The sequence below is a fragment of the Centropristis striata genome, chromosome 16 (assembly GCF_030273125.1).
Source record: "Centropristis striata isolate RG_2023a ecotype Rhode Island chromosome 16, C.striata_1.0, whole genome shotgun sequence".
NCBI lineage: Eukaryota > Metazoa > Chordata > Actinopteri > Perciformes > Serranidae > Centropristis > Centropristis striata.
Window position 1 is genome coordinate 4,375,334 of NC_081532.1, and position 18,645 is coordinate 4,393,978.

At 35.0% G+C, this 18,645-nt stretch overlaps 1 protein-coding gene across 2 annotated transcripts in view; it reads right to left on the reverse strand.

The window, feature by feature from the left end:
* aqr (aquarius intron-binding spliceosomal factor) overlaps positions 1 to 18,645 on the reverse strand; it is a 110,330-nt gene that overhangs the window by 39,748 nt on the left and 51,937 nt on the right. For both annotated transcript variants that reach the window (XM_059353471.1, XM_059353470.1), the window contains exons 25-27: positions 17,141 to 17,250; positions 9,776 to 9,911; positions 5,022 to 5,231 (exon numbers count right to left, since the gene is read on the reverse strand). In XM_059353471.1, coding sequence (XP_059209454.1) covers positions 5,022 to 5,231; positions 9,776 to 9,911; positions 17,141 to 17,250 — 456 coding nt within the window. The remainder of the gene's footprint in view (positions 1 to 5,021; positions 5,232 to 9,775; positions 9,912 to 17,140; positions 17,251 to 18,645) is intronic.

Genomic DNA, 18,645 nt, shown 5'->3' on the forward strand with positions numbered 1-18,645 from the left:
AAAAACAAAGAATAAAGAAAAACAGCAAACTCCAAAGAACTTGTTCCTGGGAGGAACTTGGTAATCTTGAACTTAAATAGATGAGTATTCTCTAATCTCTTAGTGAATTAAGTGAGGTTTTCATGTTTTTTCATAGCGCGGTTGAGAGGGAAAACTTGCATGACATTCTGAGAAAATGATGGATGATTCCTGTCAAAGATGATGGATAAAGTAATTATCTATGGTGAGCACACCTCTAAGAAGAAAAGAGGTGCACCGATACATAGATGTGTCTGCTTATATTTAAAAAAAAAATGGATGTCTTTGAAAAACTCACTTCAAAAGATCCAAATGCTTCTACTTCTGATTCCCTATAACTACAAACTATATAAGACAGTCATAAAAGGTGATAAGGTGATGGACAAACAACTTATTGTCAACATAATCCCTGTTTTATATTCTCATCAGGGCTGCAGCTGATAGAAAAAAATAATCTAATTGCGATTATTTTTTACTTTTAATGCAATATGATTCACATGCAACAACCTATTTAACATATTTAACATGCTAAAATATATTTTCTCTAATGTGCACTATATATAAAATGCAAAGTACTTTAAGGAAAACAAACACACACAAAATATATATATATATTAATAATGACTGCCAAATAGCAGAAATGTATGTATAGAATGTGTATAGAATGTTTATAGGTAGGGCTGGGCGATATATCGATATATTTTTAAATGTGATATGGAATTCGACCATATTACATATATCAATATAGTTAATTTATCGCCCAGCCCTATGTATACATCTTATTTTTTATATTATTTATTCTGTTTTCTGTCTTCTACATCTATGTGTCTGTATCTTGAGCTGCTACTAAATTTCCCACCCGCGGGATAAATAATGTCATATCTTATCTTAATATTTTTGTATTTTATGTTGGGATTTTAAAATAATAATTAATATGATTACAATTTGATTGAAAAATATATTTAAATAATCATGGTGTGATTTTTTTTTTTTTAAATTGGATTTTTAGGCTTGCAGCACCAGAATACTGAATTCAGAATGACATTTTGACACATATTTTGCCATTAAATATTGCCCCTCATTCAATTCAATTCAATTCAATGTAATTCAATTCAATGCAATTCAATTCAATTCAATTCAATTCAATTCAATTCAATTCAATTCAATGCAATTCAATGCAATGCAATGCAATGCAATGCAATGCAATGTGATTCAATTCAATTCAATTCAAACAACTTTATTAATCCCACAAGGGGCAATTCATCCATTCATGTAATTTCTAAAGAAAAATAGTCCATGTTGCAATTTAAATGTAATTAAGATAAGATGTGCAACCTTCACCCTCATAAGGAAACAGTCTGTTTTCCCATAAGGCAGTGTAACAGAGGTCAGCCAGCCACAGGGCTGCTCTGCAGAGAGCACACTGGGTTTAGTTTGCTGTTCAATAACTGCAGCTTGAGGAGCACTTAAGCACAGATTCTATTGAAGACTAATACTGGAATGGGAAATTAAAGGGACAGTTTTTACACAAAATCAGAAACAGTTCAACTTCAGAGTGCCAACGCATGGCAAGATGAAAACCCCACCCTCGGGGGAGGCTCAGAGGAGGAATATGGAGTAAACAGGCTTGCTATTTTCAGGTTGCCACACTAGCTGTGCAGTGGTAGGGAAGAGAGAGAGAGAGAGAGAGAGAGAGGAAGGGAGGACGGAAGAAGCAGACTCGGACAGCACTGGGGCATAAATATTTGATGAGTTACTATTTTAGCATTAATATTAAACCAATCAAAACATGCAATATTGATGAGATCTATTTTTAACCCCCGTGGCTCCAGAGTGGTTGAAGGGTGAAATCAAGACGGTAAGGATTCACAGACAGTGAGAAGAGAGGGAAGGGAGAATAAACGGCGGTAAAGTAAAAATGTGGTGGGACTGCAGAGGAGGAAACAGGAGATGTTTATACTAGGGCTGTCAAAAGTATCCATACTAAAACGTTGTATCCAGATACGATACTCATTTTCAAAAGTATCGATACCCACAGTATACACAGTGTATATACATAAGCATAATGTTTTTAAATCCCACTTAAAAACCCACCTCTTTTCTCTTGCCTTCTATTAAAGTTTTTTTTTTTTCCAGCAAGTGCTAGGGAATAGTGTCCCCTAGTAATCCCACAGTGCTTTTAAAAATATCCCATCTTCTTTTAATGTATTTCAAATTTAATTTTTTTTTTTTTTTGTTTGTTTTTTTGTTACCTTTGTCAATTCTGTATTTTATTGCACTTTTATGTGAAGCACTTTGGTGCGGCACAGCCATCTCTAAATGCGCTATATAAATAAATTTGACTTTGACATAGAGTTAATACGTTTGCATAAATGTTGGTGACTGAAAAGTGTTATTTTCACTGAATGAAGCAGAGAAAAGTCGACCTGCAACCAAACAGCAACACACACAGCCGGAAATATTGTTCTAATTGTTATTGTTTATTGTATTTATTTATTTTTTGCACTACCTCAGACCTGAAGCTTGTTATCATAGTTGCAGTTTCTTTTTGCACAACTGTTTTTTATTATAAATATTTAACCTGTGGTCCTGTTCATTTTTACATGTTGCATTTTTCTTGTTAATAAAAATATTTCTGTTTAATTCTGGGGTCTTTGTTTTTATCCTTGTGGTATCGAAAATGGTATCGAGTATCGAATAATTTCCTGAGTATCAGTAATCAGTATCAAGTTGAACATTTCAGTATGGTGCCAACCCTAGTATTTATACAGGAGGAACCAGGAGGAACACTGTGTTGCTGTCTCTCTCCACCAATAAATTCTTTGGATATTCCTATGGCAGCTTCTAGAAAAACTGCTTTTACATTTGAAGAGTGGGACAGATGAGCGAATTCAGCAGAATGTTGCTTTGTCTACAATGCACCACAGACAGCAGAACCTCTTAATGGGTGTACAGATTTCACTGCAGCATGAGGGTGAGGCCGAGGGAGGAGGGAGAGGTGCCGTGATGCAGAGATACAGAGGCCAGCCAGATAAATCAAGGTCACTGCACGTGTTGGGATATTACCTCCAGCCAATAACTTCTTTATTGCTTTTTGGAGACCTTCTTGGTGTTCCCATAAATCTGAAATGTTATTGTTATCCCTATAGAAATACTCGACGGGCTGAGACGGGATGATAACACATTCGGCTGTGTGTTTGTGTTGCGAAAGAGTGAGAAAAAGAGTGACAGGGAGAGTGAAAAAGATAAGTAGTAATAGCCTTCGTCACTTTGTTGCACTGCCTGTCTTTTCAAAAGGGTCAGCATATATATCTATATATATATAGCATTTATATCTATAAAGACACTGCAAGTAGTGATCAAGGTTATTATAGTTAATGAAAACTAACAAAATAGCGAAAACTAGAATTGAAAAAACATTTTTTTTAACTGAAATAAAGTAACTATGATAACTAACTGAAACTGTATTTTGTGGTTACAAAAAATCCAGTTTCTAACTAAAATTATAGTGAAAATGTCCTTCGTTTTCATCTTTGTCAACTTTTTTCATAGGTAAACCTTTTTGGTTGATATGAAATCTATTTCATCTATCTGGTTTTATGACTTAATAAACTTATTGGGGCTGAGATGGATCAGACAAAGGAAATAAAGGAAACATTTATTGTGACCTTGTTGAATATTTATTGGGTGCCAGATTAAAAAAAGTCAGAATTTCAATTATTATTTTAATCTAAAAAAAAAAAAAAAAATTGTGACTTTTTTGAATCTCGCACCCAACAAATATCCCATTACAAAAAACTAAAACTAACACTAAAACAAAAAAAAAAATTAACTAAAACTAAGCACTTTCCAAAAAATAAAAACTAATTAAAACTAGCAAATGCACTCAAACACACTTATTAAAACTAACTGAATTTGAAAAGAAAAATTGACAACAAAATTCAAACTAAAACTAATGAAAAATCCCAAACTATCATAACCTTGGTACTGATAAGTATCTTATATAATGAGTCACTCCAACGACTACAGCAAGTGATGATTGAAACACACGAGAGGTGCAAAAGTGGCAGAACAGCTGCTAATAAGCAGATACATTCACAAAGACACGGACAGTATTTGACCAATGACTGTTAATCTACAACAGCCTGTCGCCGTGGTAGCCAGGAGGAAACAGCTACTTGTGGATAGGAGATGGTGCAACTTGACAAATAGTCTGGAAGTATCATCATATACAGCTGACCTAAAACAAACTAAAACTCACTAAAATTATAGTGAAAATGTCTTTTGTTTTCGTCTTTGTCAACTTTTTTCATTCATAATGAAGATGGATAAGACAAAGGAAATAAAGGCAAAATCTACTGTGACCTCTTTTAATCTCCCACCCAACAAATACCCCATTACAAAAAACTAAAACTAAAACTAAAGAATTAAAAAAAAAAAATACTAAACTAAAACTAGCAAACTCACTCTAAAACTAATGAATAATTCAAAACTATTATAACCTTGTAAGAGAATTCCCTATTCCAATGAGGGCCCTCACAAAGATAGAAGTACAAGAATGTGTGTGTGTGTGTGTTCTTGTACTACCAACATAGTGAGGACCGGAACACGTTTTTAACCAAAAGAGTGAGGACATTTTTGCAAAGTGAGGACATTTCGGCCGGTCCTCACTTCTTTAAAGGCTTTTTTGAGATATCAGACTTTGTTTTAAGGGTAATTAAAGGACAATTAACTGAAACTAAACTAAAACTATAGTAAAAATGTCCTTAATTTTCGTCTTTGTCAACTTTTTTCATTCATAATGAAGATGGATCAGACAAAGGAAATAAATGAAACATTTACTGTGGCCTCTTTTATTCTCCCAGCCAACAAATACCCCGTTACAACAAACTAAAACTAAAGAAAAATCCAAAACTATTATAACCTTGGCAGGGAATTCACTGTTACAATGAGGGCCCTCACAAAGATAGAAGAACAAGAATGTGTGTGTGTGACCTTCTTACCTCCAGCTGGGTGAATATCTTCTTGATGTGGCGGTAGCAGCCCTCTGCGATGTCCATGTCCTCGTCATACGAGCGTCCCTTGAAGACGGGCTGGGGGGCGTTGGAGAAGTACTTGTGGAAGGGGAAGTGTGCAGCCACAGCTTGAACCTCCACGTTCTTGCTCTGCTTGGGCCTGACTTTGCTCATGTACTCTTCCCAGCGAGAGATCACCTGTAGAGAGGAGAGAGGTGAGACATACGGTACCCTCTGAATGTTAAAGAGGCTGAGTCCCAGTGGGGACCGTCTGTGTTTGGTAAATGCTTAGAGAATCCCACACATCCTCGTATGTGTTGTTGTGTGATCACACAAATAGGTCTTCTGGCTTTTGCCAAGATTTTTTTGGCACTTTCTAAAGTGCCTGAAAGGTTGAGGTTGGTAAAAAATATCCTAAGAGAAAAAACATCTGTTCACATAAAAAGAACTGTGGCAGCACAGGATGTTTAAAATCTTGATTGTAAAAAAACGAACAAGTGTTTCAATTAATCCTCCTGTTATGTTGCAGGTCAAATTGACCCATTTCAAAGTTTAAAAATCTAAAAAAAAATTCATTAAAAAAATATAAAAATGTAAAATAAAAATGTAAAAAAATCAATGTCATGTAAAACGATTTTATTTTATATGTAAGTATTTCCAATATACATTAAAAAAAAGTTTTAACATGCATTTCCTATGAAAAACGAGTGAATTATCCTTATTAAATCATGATCTGTGAGAGGTAAAGAACACCATTGCACTCAATATTGATTGAAATGGTTATAATGTAGTTATTAATGGAACATAAATTAAATATAAACAATGTATATTGGGATTTTTTAGTTTCTGACACTTTTGGGTAATTAAACATGACAATGAATATAACCAGAGGCCCCATGATACGATTTTATCCAGATACTTTTCACACCGATTTTCAGATACGATTTTAATATATTACGATTTAATTTTTTCACTGCATTTTGTGTCCACATAATTAAATTAAATCAAGAATTGTTTTGGCAAATAAGAGAAAATTCTCATTTTATTCATCTCACTTCAGTCTTTTTATTTCTCCACAATGAGAGTCAAACCCAAAAACTGACCAACAAAGTATTCAGTCAAACTGAACTGAACTGATATCAAACATGTTGGACGACAACAATTGCAGCATTTTATCAAACTTTCCTCAACTTTAACTCTATGGAGTCTTGGGCTATTTTGTCCATTTTTAAATTCTTTTCATGTCTATTTGGTCAGTTTGTGTCTTTTTTTGGTCATTTTGTGTCTTTGTTGGTCATTTGGTGTCTTTTTTTAGTCATTTGGTGTCTTTTTTTAGTCATTTTGTGTCTTTTTTTGTCATTTGGTGTCTTTTTTTAGTCATTTTGTGTCTTTTTTTGGTCATTTTGTGTCTTTTTTAGTCCTTTAGTCCAACATAAAATGTGATTTTGAATCTTATTTTTACTTTCAAAACACTATCATGCTAAATAAAGAATTTTAAATGTTGCAAATGTCTTTTTTGGTCATTTTGTGTCTTTTTTAGTCATTTTGTATCTTTTTTTTGTCATTTTGTGTCTTTTTTTTGGTGATGATTTCAAAGCTCTGGAAAAGTCCCATGTTGCATTGCGACACTCCCACATGTATTCTGATGCATTTCATTGGCCAAGAGACCGAACATAGGTGAAAAAAAACTACAAATGCTACAAAACGACGTATCTGCTTTCCCGGCTTTAATGGTAGAATAACGCAACAGCGCCCCTGTTTTAATGGTAGAAATGCGGTAATGCTTTCCAGCCTTAAATGGGTTAATGAATGGCTTGATTTAGCCACTACATAAAGTAACTCAGTGAGGTACTTTCTCCTATGCATGAGCCTTGATGTAGCTGAAGCCTTTATGAGCTCTACAAAATGCTTCATGAGCACCCAGCGGGTGTCCTGCATGGCTCTGCCCAGCCTGTATTCTCCCCATAATTATTTGACCATAGCAAAAATACCACAAACCCACAAATGAACAAATGGGAACAGACAGCCTCACTTGTGTACTGGTGCCCCTGCTGAGCAACTAATAAACCAGCTTCAACCAAACAGCAGGGCAGGCTTGTTCTATAAATACCCCCATGAAAAACAACATTAAAGATAACATTAATAAACCTGCTGGAGGACTCGCCTTAATTGCTTGTTAAGTATATGTCTATATGGACTATTAGGATCACCATCGAAACCTTACATGTGTCTATATGTGCATAGTAATCACTGATCACTGACAGAAGTCTGCTTATGGTCACAGATTCAATACTCAACAACTTCTTGACATTTACATCTTCAAATGTCACAGAGCTGCATGTTGGCCGCTTTTCAGAGCTAAAATAAACACAAGAACTTGGCTTACATTATTTGTGGGTAGAATCCAGTCTCCATGCAACAACAAATTAATAAGGATACAAAGTGGTGTGTGTGTGTGTGTGTGTGTGTGTGTGTGTGTGTGTGTGTGTGTGTGTGTGTGTGTGTGTGTGTGTGTGTGTGTGTGTGTGTGTGTGTGTGTGTGTGAGGGGGACAACTGACAGATTTCTGGCAAGGTGCAAAAATGGCAGAATGAACATCATCAGACATGAACTCTGACTCTAGAGCTCAGATAACAGCCTGCTGGCCAAGTACTTGTTTTGATGCACTAACTATCAGCTACTGCTATAGTGCTGCTATAGCTGGTAGTTAGTGCAGTGTTAGTAGTTAGTGCTAGATGATTTCTGGGGGTCGCCAAATCATTTTGGAAGTCAGCTCTGTCTCCACTGTGTGTGTGGAGTGTTCATGTGTTAATGTGTTTTAGTCTTTTTGGTCATTTAATGTCTTTTTTAGTCATTTTGTGTCTTTTTTTGGGGGGTAATTTTGTGTCTTTTTTGTCATTTTGTGTCTTTTTCAGGTAATTTTGTGTCATTTTTTTGGTAATTTTGTGTATTTTTGGTAATTTTGTGTATTTTTTGGGTAATTTGTGTCTTTTTTAATCATTTTGTGGTAAATTTGTGTCTTTTTTGGTCATTTTGTTTCCCTTTTTGGTAATTTTGTGTCTTTTCTTGATAATTTTGTGTCTTTTCTTGATAATTTTGTCTTTTTTTTGTCATTTTGTGTCTTTTTTTGATCATTTTGTGGTCAATTTGGGTCTTTTTTGGTCATTTTGTGCCTTTTTTTTAAAGTCATTTTATGTCTTTTTTTGGCCATTTTGTGTCTTTTTTGGTCAATTTGTGTTTTTTTGTGGTCATTTTTTGTCATATTGTGGTCAATTTGAGTCCTTTTTTGCTTAATTTTGTGTAATGTTTTGGTCATTTTGAGTCTTTTTTGGTCATTTTGTGTCTTTTTTGATCATTTTGTGTCATTTTGTGGTCAATTTGATTCTTTTTTGGGTAATTAAAGTAGCAAGTTATTACTTTCCAAGGAGTCTCTGGCTTGAAGCTGACTGTTACACACTCAAGAGGTCAGAATGGACCTTTAAACTGATAGCAAAGGACTTAGATTAAAAGTAACATTAAAATATAAAAAATATATATAAATGCACAGACAGAGAGATGTTTTAGTTGTTGTCTGCTTCATTATTTGTCCAAAATTTGTCATATCAACTGAGTTTGTATGATCTGAACTGTGCTATAGGATGTAGTTTCAAAAACTATGTGAATGATCTTACACATGGCTCACATTACTGTTGTGATGTGATGTGAAACTTAAATGACAGTTACTTGTTTTCATAAATAGAAGGGTACTAACTCGAGCAACACAACACTGAAACAACAACTACACGGTGCTTTATGTAACTGTCAATCATGTGGATTTCAGAAACCTTGGAGAGAAGCATGGGAATGCAGGAAGGTAATTGTCTACGGTGGTATTTCTCCGGCAGCCCGAGAGGACGGTGATAATTAGGTGACAGGAATAAACAGTATCTGGCTATCAGCAGTCTAGAGCAGCGAGTCTGGGGAATGAAAACTTTAATAATGTCTGGGTTTGAGTGGCATGGATACGTCTGAGAAACAGGACGGACGAGGCAGAAATCCATTCTAATTAATTCAGCAAAATATCTCCTGGATCCCCTTTACGCTCTCTCTTTTAAAAATCAATATTAATGCCCAGACACAAATTTCGAGGTTGTTCAGAGGCTCACTAGGGGGAGTGGGAGTGGGTGAAAAATGTGGACTTTTTATGGTTTGTTTTTCTAAACCTGTGTACAAGTGCAAAAACAGAAGGCTATGCAACTTGGTTGACAGAAACATTTAGCTAATTTAACCCTCTGGGCTCTATGATCGTGCCGTCCTGATCAGATTCCCAGGTCATGTAATAAGATAAGATAGTAATGATAATATGTAATTTTGTACATAGTTTGTTTTTGAAGAGTTGCACAAAATTACCAAAAAAATACACAAAATTACTAAAAATAAGACACAAAAATGACAAAAAAGACAAAAATGACCTAAAAAAGACAGAATTGCCAAAAAAGAGAAAATTATTTTTATTTTGCGTTTTTTAACTCGGATTTCATGATTTTTGGACTCAATATGTTGATAAAGTTGGTTAAATTGAAAAAATAACTGTCAGATCATATAGGTGAAGAAAAATGGATACCAAATATGGGTATAGTAAACATTTTTAATGTGGTACATGAAGGGCAAAATCAAAAGTATTCAAAAATGGCCAAAATAGGCTCAAAGCCCAGAGGGTTAACAGCACATTGCAGAAACATACACAGTTAGTACTAGTCTTACCTGGTAGAGGTAGAAATGTCCAGCGGTCTCACAGGTGTAAGAAACATCTCCCGGGACGTCTAAGCTCTCCTGCAGCCTCCCCACTTCTCTGAGGAGCTCCAGTCTTCTGGCTAAGACGTAGTTTACTCGACCGTATCTGGGGACAGACAGCAAAGCACAGTTAGTCAACAATCAGGGTTCGTAGACTTTAGCAGTGGTCAAATTCAAGCATTTTTCAAGGACTTTCTAGGTAAATTTTCAAGCTTTTCCAGTATCTTACACCGGTTGTAAGTTGCATGTTTTAGATGAGTACTTACATACTAAAAGGGGAGATTTCACTAAACCATACCAACAGAGATGGTTTTACACTTTTAGGAGGAACGGTCTTCATTTCAGATAGGCTACTCATTATTTTTACATTGAACAAGTGATTGTCTATAGTCTATAGATGGATATAGTCAGGTTGCAAGAGAAATACAGTAAGAATTTCAAGCATTTACGAGCAATTTTGTGTCTTTTTTGGTAATTTTGTGCATTTTTTAAATAATTTTGTGTCTTTTTTGGTCATTTTGTGTCTGTTTTAAAGTAATTTTGTTTTTTTTTAGTAATCTCGTGTCTTTTTTAAAAATTTTGTTGGTTTAAGGTTTAATCAGCTGTTTCTAGAATTAAATGCCTTAGATTTAAAATAGATTAAGATTTATCCTTTATTAATCTCACAATGGGGAAATTCAACCTCTGCATTTAACTCATCCTTTTTATTTTATTATAATAATCAGATCATGGTCTCATTTCAAAAATACTCTGACTCTCTGTTAATGCTGTTAGACTAATGTATTATTAAACTGATGCACTGAGTGATCAGATGGACTCCTGTCTGTTCCTGCTTCAGTATCAACTTCACTGCTAAACAACTGGTGTCATGACGACCCACGGCTCATCGACCTAACCAAACACAGACTTCAGACAAACTACTGCATGTGACGAACAGGTGAGATAACGCTTCTGCTAACTGTCGATTCAGCCTCTGATCTGATTTAACCCATTTAAGTCGGGAAAGCATTACCGCATTTCTACCATTAAAACCTGTTGGGGTGCTGTTGTGTTATTCTACCATTAAAGCCGGGAAAGAGGATACGTCGTTTTGCAGTATTTGTAGTTTTTTCCACCTATTTTCGGTCTCTTGGCTAATGAAATGAATCAGAATACATGTGGGAGTGTCACAATGCAACATGGGACTTTTCCAGAACTTTGACATCATCACCAAAAAAAGACACAAAATGACTAAAAAAAAGACACAAAATGACCATAAAATGACTTAAAAAAGAGACAAAAAGACACAAAAAAGACACAAAATGGCCACAAATACACAAAATGACCAAAAAGACACAAGAAGACTAAAAAAGACACAAAATGACTAAAAAAAGACACAAAATGACTAAAAAAAGAGGCACAAAAAGACACAAAATGAGAATACATGTGGCAGTGTCTTAATGCAACATGGGACTTTACCAGAACTTTGAAATCATCACCAAAAAAAGACACAAAATGACCACAAAATGACTAAAAAAAGAGACAAAAGACTAAAAAAAGACACAAAATAACCAAAAAAAGACACAAAATGACCACAGAATGACCACAAAAAGACACAAAGAGACTAAAAAAAGACACAAAAATCGCCCATAGGTTTTACAGGCACTTTTTCCAGGCGTTTTAGGCCTAAATGGGTTAAATAACTTCCCTCTGTGGCATCAGCTCACTAAATGTCAGTGATTGGATTAATACGGAGATAATCTTGAGTACGTGATTGTTGAGTTGATTGTTGATGGAAGTTTGGTTGTAATTACTTATATCATGTTTGGCTGCAAGCAAGCAGGTGACAAAACAAGTCTGGTCATCTGAGGACAGAATTCAACAATGTTAATTATATTATCAATATAACCCAGCAGAGGTTTAAAGGGGGCAAAGACTGTCCTTGACTGTTTGTTTCTGTTCCATCATACATGCTATTATGCAGCTAAACAATACGGCTTAAAAGCAATTATCAAGTGACGACGAGACAAGCGGCGCGCAGGAAGACAGGAAGTGGGCGGGGTCACGGGGTAATACTAGAGGTGAACTTATTTTTAGAGCCTCTGCAAAGAGCCTCAGTCAGCAGATGACTCAAAGACAGTCACAGTGGTCTGCTTGTTTGGCCTGAATAACATTAAATAAAAACGGGGAGTGACCTTGGCTCCCTGGATGACGGACCTGTAATGAATTCAGCTGCTGAGACACACGACCCAGAATAGACACACAGGTGTGAACAATGGCATTTACAGACAGGACTGTATTCATTTCTCTCTCTCTTTTTTTTTTGGTAACTCCTATTTATATAAAAAATGCACACAACAACAGCAGCTCTGCTTGCACCTGAATTAGGCTTGGACATGACATTTTCATATTCTTTCCTATAACCGAGGGTGCAAATATAGACCTCAACTGAACATACAACTTGGAATTTTAAAGATCTCCCCTATACAGAAACCATAAATCACTTTTTTACAGTCTCATTAAAGCAGCACAAAATTAACCCTAGGGAGGCTAAGCCAATTTTTCCTGTTTATTTCCGCCTGTTTTTTGTTTTTTTTTGTTAAATGCATGTATTTCTTCAACCCTTTGATGCAGAATTAAGTAATATTCTATAATATGTATATTTTTTATATAATTTTTTGTTTGATTTTCTTTTGTTTTGTTTTTTAACTGTAATTATGTATATCCACTGTGAAGCACATTGAGTCTGCCTTGTGCATGAAATGCGCTCTATAAATAAAATTGAATTGAATTGAATTGAATAATATGCACCATTTTTTTCAGGACTACCTGTGCTACCAGAATATGTTGTTCTGTCATATGTCACATGAATGTGCAAAAAGTTATATAACCCTGAAGACAAAGGAACAAATAAAGCGGAAATTTAATTCTACAGAAATATAGTAAAAACCACACACAAAAACATAAATGCAATGGTCTTTTTCAACTGAATGTTATATTTTTAGGTCTTGGGATCGGGGGGGAAACAAATAAACACTCTACATTGTACAAAATTACATATGTTTACAAATAAGTAAAACTAATTGTTTTACTGTAACAAATCAACTTTCTTGCAAAAAAAAAATGAGATCGCATCCATCCGGCAATTTGTTAGACTCACGACAGTTAATCATGAAATGCAGGGAGGCAATTTAATGTTACAGAAATATAGTAAAACCACACACAAAAACATAAATGCAATGGTATTTTTCAACTGAATGTTTTATATATATATATATATATATATATATATATATATATATATATATATATATATATATATATATAATTTTCATTCCTTGGCATTTTAACTTTGCATGAGTTTTGTGTCTTTTATTTCTTTTACTACTTTTAACTACGTCTTTTATTTATTTTACCATGTTTATCGGTTTGATTGTATTGTTTTATTTATAGCATCATTTTTAGATTATACACTTATTATTTATTGCTGATTGTTACATGGAAATGTTTGTTTTATTGTTGATTCTATGTACAGCACTTTGGAGACATTTTTGTTTTTTTGGGAGTTTTATTGTTGTTTAAATGTGCTCTACAAATAAAGTGGATCAGATTGGAATGAAATAAGTTGAGACATTTTTCTCAAGAATAGCTCAACTGTGCCACACTTCAAAGCAATTCCTTGCAAGTATACTAGTGTTTTAGTGACATTTTGCAAAGCAAAACTAATTATTGTTAGGTATTTTACTATAACAAATCAACTCTCTTGCAAAAAAAAAACGAGATTGCATCCATCCGGCGATGGATTTTTTTGACTCCCGACAGTTAATGATGAAATGCAGGGAGGCATTGTTTAATTGATGGTGCTGTAGCTTTCCCTTTGTTAGGCATTCGGGGTGAGCTCTGCCTTCCATTTTGTCATCTCATATACAGTGTTAATTAAAACTCTGTGGCTGTCTCCTCTCGCTGGTGTCAGTGGGGTGGAAGGAGTGTGGAGTCTGCATGTTGTTATGAGGCAGCGAGGCAGGCGGGAACATATTAAATGCTGCTAGCTAAAGCTCTTTTATCTTGGTGTTGCTGCATAATTTAAGCATGTAGCAGACACCAAATCTCATCCACTGCTACTCATACTACAGTCATACAGAGAGAGCACGAGTCATACAGAGAGGAATCAAATGAGCGACATGCACCAGCCCTCCCTTCCTCTGCTGCAAGTGTGAGCAAAGAAGCTATAGGGTGCAATTTGCTCGGTGCCACAGATGGATAAGGTGGTAATTAACAATGTAGGCTATAAGGAAACTTTAAATAGTAACATCATAAAAGCTTAATTAATATTCAATAACACTGAGCTATTTATACTCAGCTGGCTGAAAAGCTTTGCTAGCAAGAAAAAAAGAAAAAAAAAAACCAAGGTTGTGTCTGATTCATCTGCTGATGGTGTTAAATATAGCAGCAGTCATGTAGAACTGTAAATGTTTTGGGTATCTTGAGATAATTTCTCTTTTTAGAATCTGTCAGGAGTGCTTAAAGTACGCTGCCCCCCAAACATCTCTTTTTCCATCTCACTATGTCTCAGTTGTAAGGACTGAGTCACTATCCTTCAAGGCATTTTACACACACACACACACACACACACACACACACACGCGGTGGAGTACACACAAACGTGCAGATAAAAGGAGCAGGGAACTACTGGGGCTTCCTTAACAGGACTATAGTGCATGGGTCTCAAACTCGAGTGTCAAACTTTGTGTCTTTTTTATATAATTTTGTGTTTTGTTTGTTATTTCTGTGTCTTTTTTTGGTCATTTTGTTTCTTCTTTAAGTCATTTTTTTGTTTTTTTTCTGTCATTTTGTGTCTTTTCTTGGTCATTTTGTGTCTTTTCTGTTAATTCTGTGTCTTTTTTTGGTCATTTTGTTTCTTCTTTAAGTAATTTAGGTTTTTTTTTGTCATTTTGTGTCTATTTTGGTCATTTTGTGTCTTTTTTAATATAATTTTGTGTCTTTTTTTGTTAATTCTGTGTCTTTTTTTGGTCATTTTGTTTCTTCTTTAAGTAATTTAGGTTTTTTTTGTCATTTTGTGTCTATTTTGGTCATTTTGTGTCTTTTTTAATATAATTTTGTGTCTTTTTTTGTTAATTCTGTGTCTTTTTTTGGTCATTTTGTTTCTTCCTTAAGTAATTTAGTTTTTTGGGGGTCATTTTGTGTCTTTTTTGGTCATTTAGTGTCTTTTTTTTTAAAAGTAATTTAGTTTTTTAATTTAGTCATTTTGTGTCTTTTTTGGTCATTTTGTGTCTTTTTTAAAGTAATTTTGTGTCTTTTTTTGGTCATTTAGGTCTTTTTTAAGTAATTTAGTTTTTTTTCTGTCATTCTATGTCTTTTTTTTTAGTCATTTTGATGCGGCCCCCAGGTAATTTGAGTTTGAGACCCCTGCTCTAGTGGTTCTTGTCTGAGTCCATTTGTTCTGGCACCTGTGCTACATGAAGAATAGCACCACTGTGTGGGTTATGTGTCCATTGGGGTGCAGACCAGGAAAGTGAACAAATAGCATTAAATATATATGTCGGTTTTAATAAATCGCAGTAAGCCAATGTCTCCCACCACAGATTTAAGAGGGCTCCTTCCTGGCCTTCGCTACATAAAATGTCCCCAAATAGCTAAAAAGAAATGTATTTATTCATGAAATTATTTATTTATGTGTATATTTATTCATGTAATATTTTAATCGTATTGTTGCATATTACTTATTCATTAAAAAGGCCTGCTGTAAACCTGAGCTTGGAAAATGACAGCGGTGGAAGAAGTATTCAGTTCCCTTACTTCTACCACACTGTGAAATTACTCCACTATGAGTAAAAGTCCTGCATTCAAAACTTACTGAAGTAAAAGTACAAAAGTATCAGCATCAAGATGTACTTAAAGTATCAAAAGTAAAAGTACTCATTATGCAGAATAACCCCACACAGATTGTTTTATATGTTCTAAATATTTTATTAGATTATTATTATTATTGGTGCATTTATGTAAGCAGTGTTTTACTGCTGTCAATGCAGGGCTCATTTTAACTATTTAATGTACTTTATGTGGTTTAATTTATAAACATGCATAATCACTTTAAATTGATCATGTTTTTATGTTACGGCAAGAACAAAAGAGGACCCAGGATCAAGCCCTGGGGCACACCTTTTGACACGGGGTAGAGTATGTAGTGAAGTAGAAGTATAAAGTTACAAAAGTGGAAATACTCAAGTAAAGTAAAAGTATCTAAGAATTGTACTTAAGTACAGTACTTGAGTAAATGTACTTAGTTACATTCTACCACTGGAAAACAGTAACATTTATTTAGCCTGTTCAGCTTATATTAAAAGGTTCCAGTGTTCATTTTGGCATTTTCATTATGTTCTCTATACGGCTTTTTACTCTCCTCCTACTGCGACTGGGTACGAGGTCAGTTTCAGTGGTGATGAGAGAGTTAATGAGACAGGAATGTCCTCTGAGTGCAGGGCTTTAGGGAAAGATCCCTTACACTGGGGCAAAGGCCTAAAAGGCCAGAGAGGCCAACACTTCCTAATGAAGATAAAGCAGGTTCAAGGCCTGTCATATGGGAGTATCAAGTGGCTCTGTCACTGTGTTGGCTCACACTAATTATGTGTGAGGGCAGCTGCATCTATATTGTCTGTACATAGTTGCCTCTGCTGCGTATATGTAACTATCTACTGAATGCACTTTGACACCTGCACGAGTGAAGTCAAGTTGTCTCAATTTTCACATATGCTTTTCTGTTTGTTTAGGTCATGGGTCTCAAACTCGCGGCACGCGGGCCAACTGCGGCCCTTGTGACAATATTTTGTGGCCCCCACCTTGATATGAAAGTTTAATGTGAGTTTTGTATGAATGGCACTTTACTGTGTTTTGTATGTAAGGTCCCTTTAATTACTTTTTTTTGGAAATTTTGTGTCTTTTTAAAATCAATTTGTGTCTTTTTTTTAGTAATTTTGTGTTTTTCTTTAGTAATTTTGTGTCTTTTTTGGGTCATTTTGTGTCTTTTTTGTAATTTTGTGTCTTTTTTGGTCATTTTGTGTCTTTTTTTTAAAGTCATGTTGTGTTTTTTCAGTCATTTTGTGTCTTTTTTTGGTCATTTTGTGTCTTTTTAGTAATTTTGTGTCTTTTTTGGTCATTTTGTGTCTTTTTGGGTAATTTTGTGTCTTTCTGACGTAATTTAGTTTCTTTTTCTTGTAATTTTGTGTCTTTTTTTGGAAATTTTGATACTGCCTCCAGCGGCCCCCAGGTAATTTGAGTTTGAGACCCCTGCTTTAGGTGCATCTATCAGTGTGTGTGTGTGTCCCCGACTGTCCTCACCTGCTGAAGTCCTTCTCCGTCTCCAGCTCCTCTTCTCCGTGGCCCAGACGCAGGAGGTGGCGCTCGTCGATGTCTAGAGCCATGATCTTCTCAAACAGCTGGTTCAGAGCCTGGTGTAGAATAACGCAAGGAAACAAACAAACATGATCAGAGATCAGACATGTAACATCCTTTCTTTGATGCATGTGCTTTTTTCTCAATATTTTATTTTGGGCGTGGCTACCTTTGATTGACAGGTCACTTAAGAAGGAGAGCAATGCGTATCCACGGCAAATTGTCAATAAAGTTATATATAACATTAAATAGATATAAAAAATGACGTTTAGCGGTTTGGTCTCATAACTTTGAGCCTTTCACTGTATTTTCACTTAATGTCTTGTTCAGCGTTTGGTTGGACTAACAGACACTCCATTATTTATATACAGTCTATGTGTTTAACCCTTTTTTTAATGTCCAACTATTTTGAAACCTTCTTACAAACAAATTCACAGTGATTCTTAAGACAGAGTTTTTCATCAGTGTAGACATTCAAGAACTTTACTGCTGAAACTTGTGCAAGTAAACAACAGTATAACAGACTTTCTGTCTCTTTTGGTCCAATCCATACAGTGCTGTTTGTAATGTATTAGAGGTATTTATCATGCTGTGAAGCAAATGTCTATTACTGTATAAGGAATACAAATGGAAGGGGGAACTATTGCATGGGAATAAGGGTTTTCATCATTATGTCCAGCAATGCTGCTTGCGGCCAAGGTTTCTGTTGGCCGGCTCCCACTGGTGTAAAACAACAGCAGATTACTTTATGATTAAATACTAAAGGGGAGAAGACCGGGTCACAGGGGAGCTTAGATTTTAATTTTTCTTCTGTGGCTTGAATGTAACCATCGCCTGATTAATGGGCAGCTCTGAGTACAAGCTTTAAATTCCCCAGACAGCTTCACTGTGTTTTTTTTTTTGAGCTGGCTTTTGGGGAAACTGTTCAAAGATCACAGAGCTGGTTTGAGCTGAAGATGTGTTTTTTTTTGTCATTTTCAACTTTTTTTCATACATAATGAAGATGGATAAGTCAAAGGAAATAAAGGTAAAATTTACTGTGACCTCTTTTAATCTCCCACCCAACAAATACCCCATTACAAAAAAACTAAAACTAACATTAAAACTAATAAAAACTAAACTAAAACTAAAGCATTTAAAAAAAATAAATACTAAACTAAAACTAGCAAACTCACTCTAAAAGCTCATTAAAACTAACTGAATTTGAAAACAAAAATTCACAACAAAATTAAAACTAAAACGAATGAAAAATCCAAAACTATTATAACCTTGCAAGGGGATTCACTATTCCAATGAGGGCCCTCACAAAGATAGAAGTACAAGAATGTGTGTGTGTGTGTGTGTGTGTGTGTGTGTGTATTCTTGTACTTCCTACATAATGAGGACCAGAACACGTTTTTAACCAATTCGGCTGGTCCTCACTACTTTAAAGGCTTTTTTGAGACTCTTTG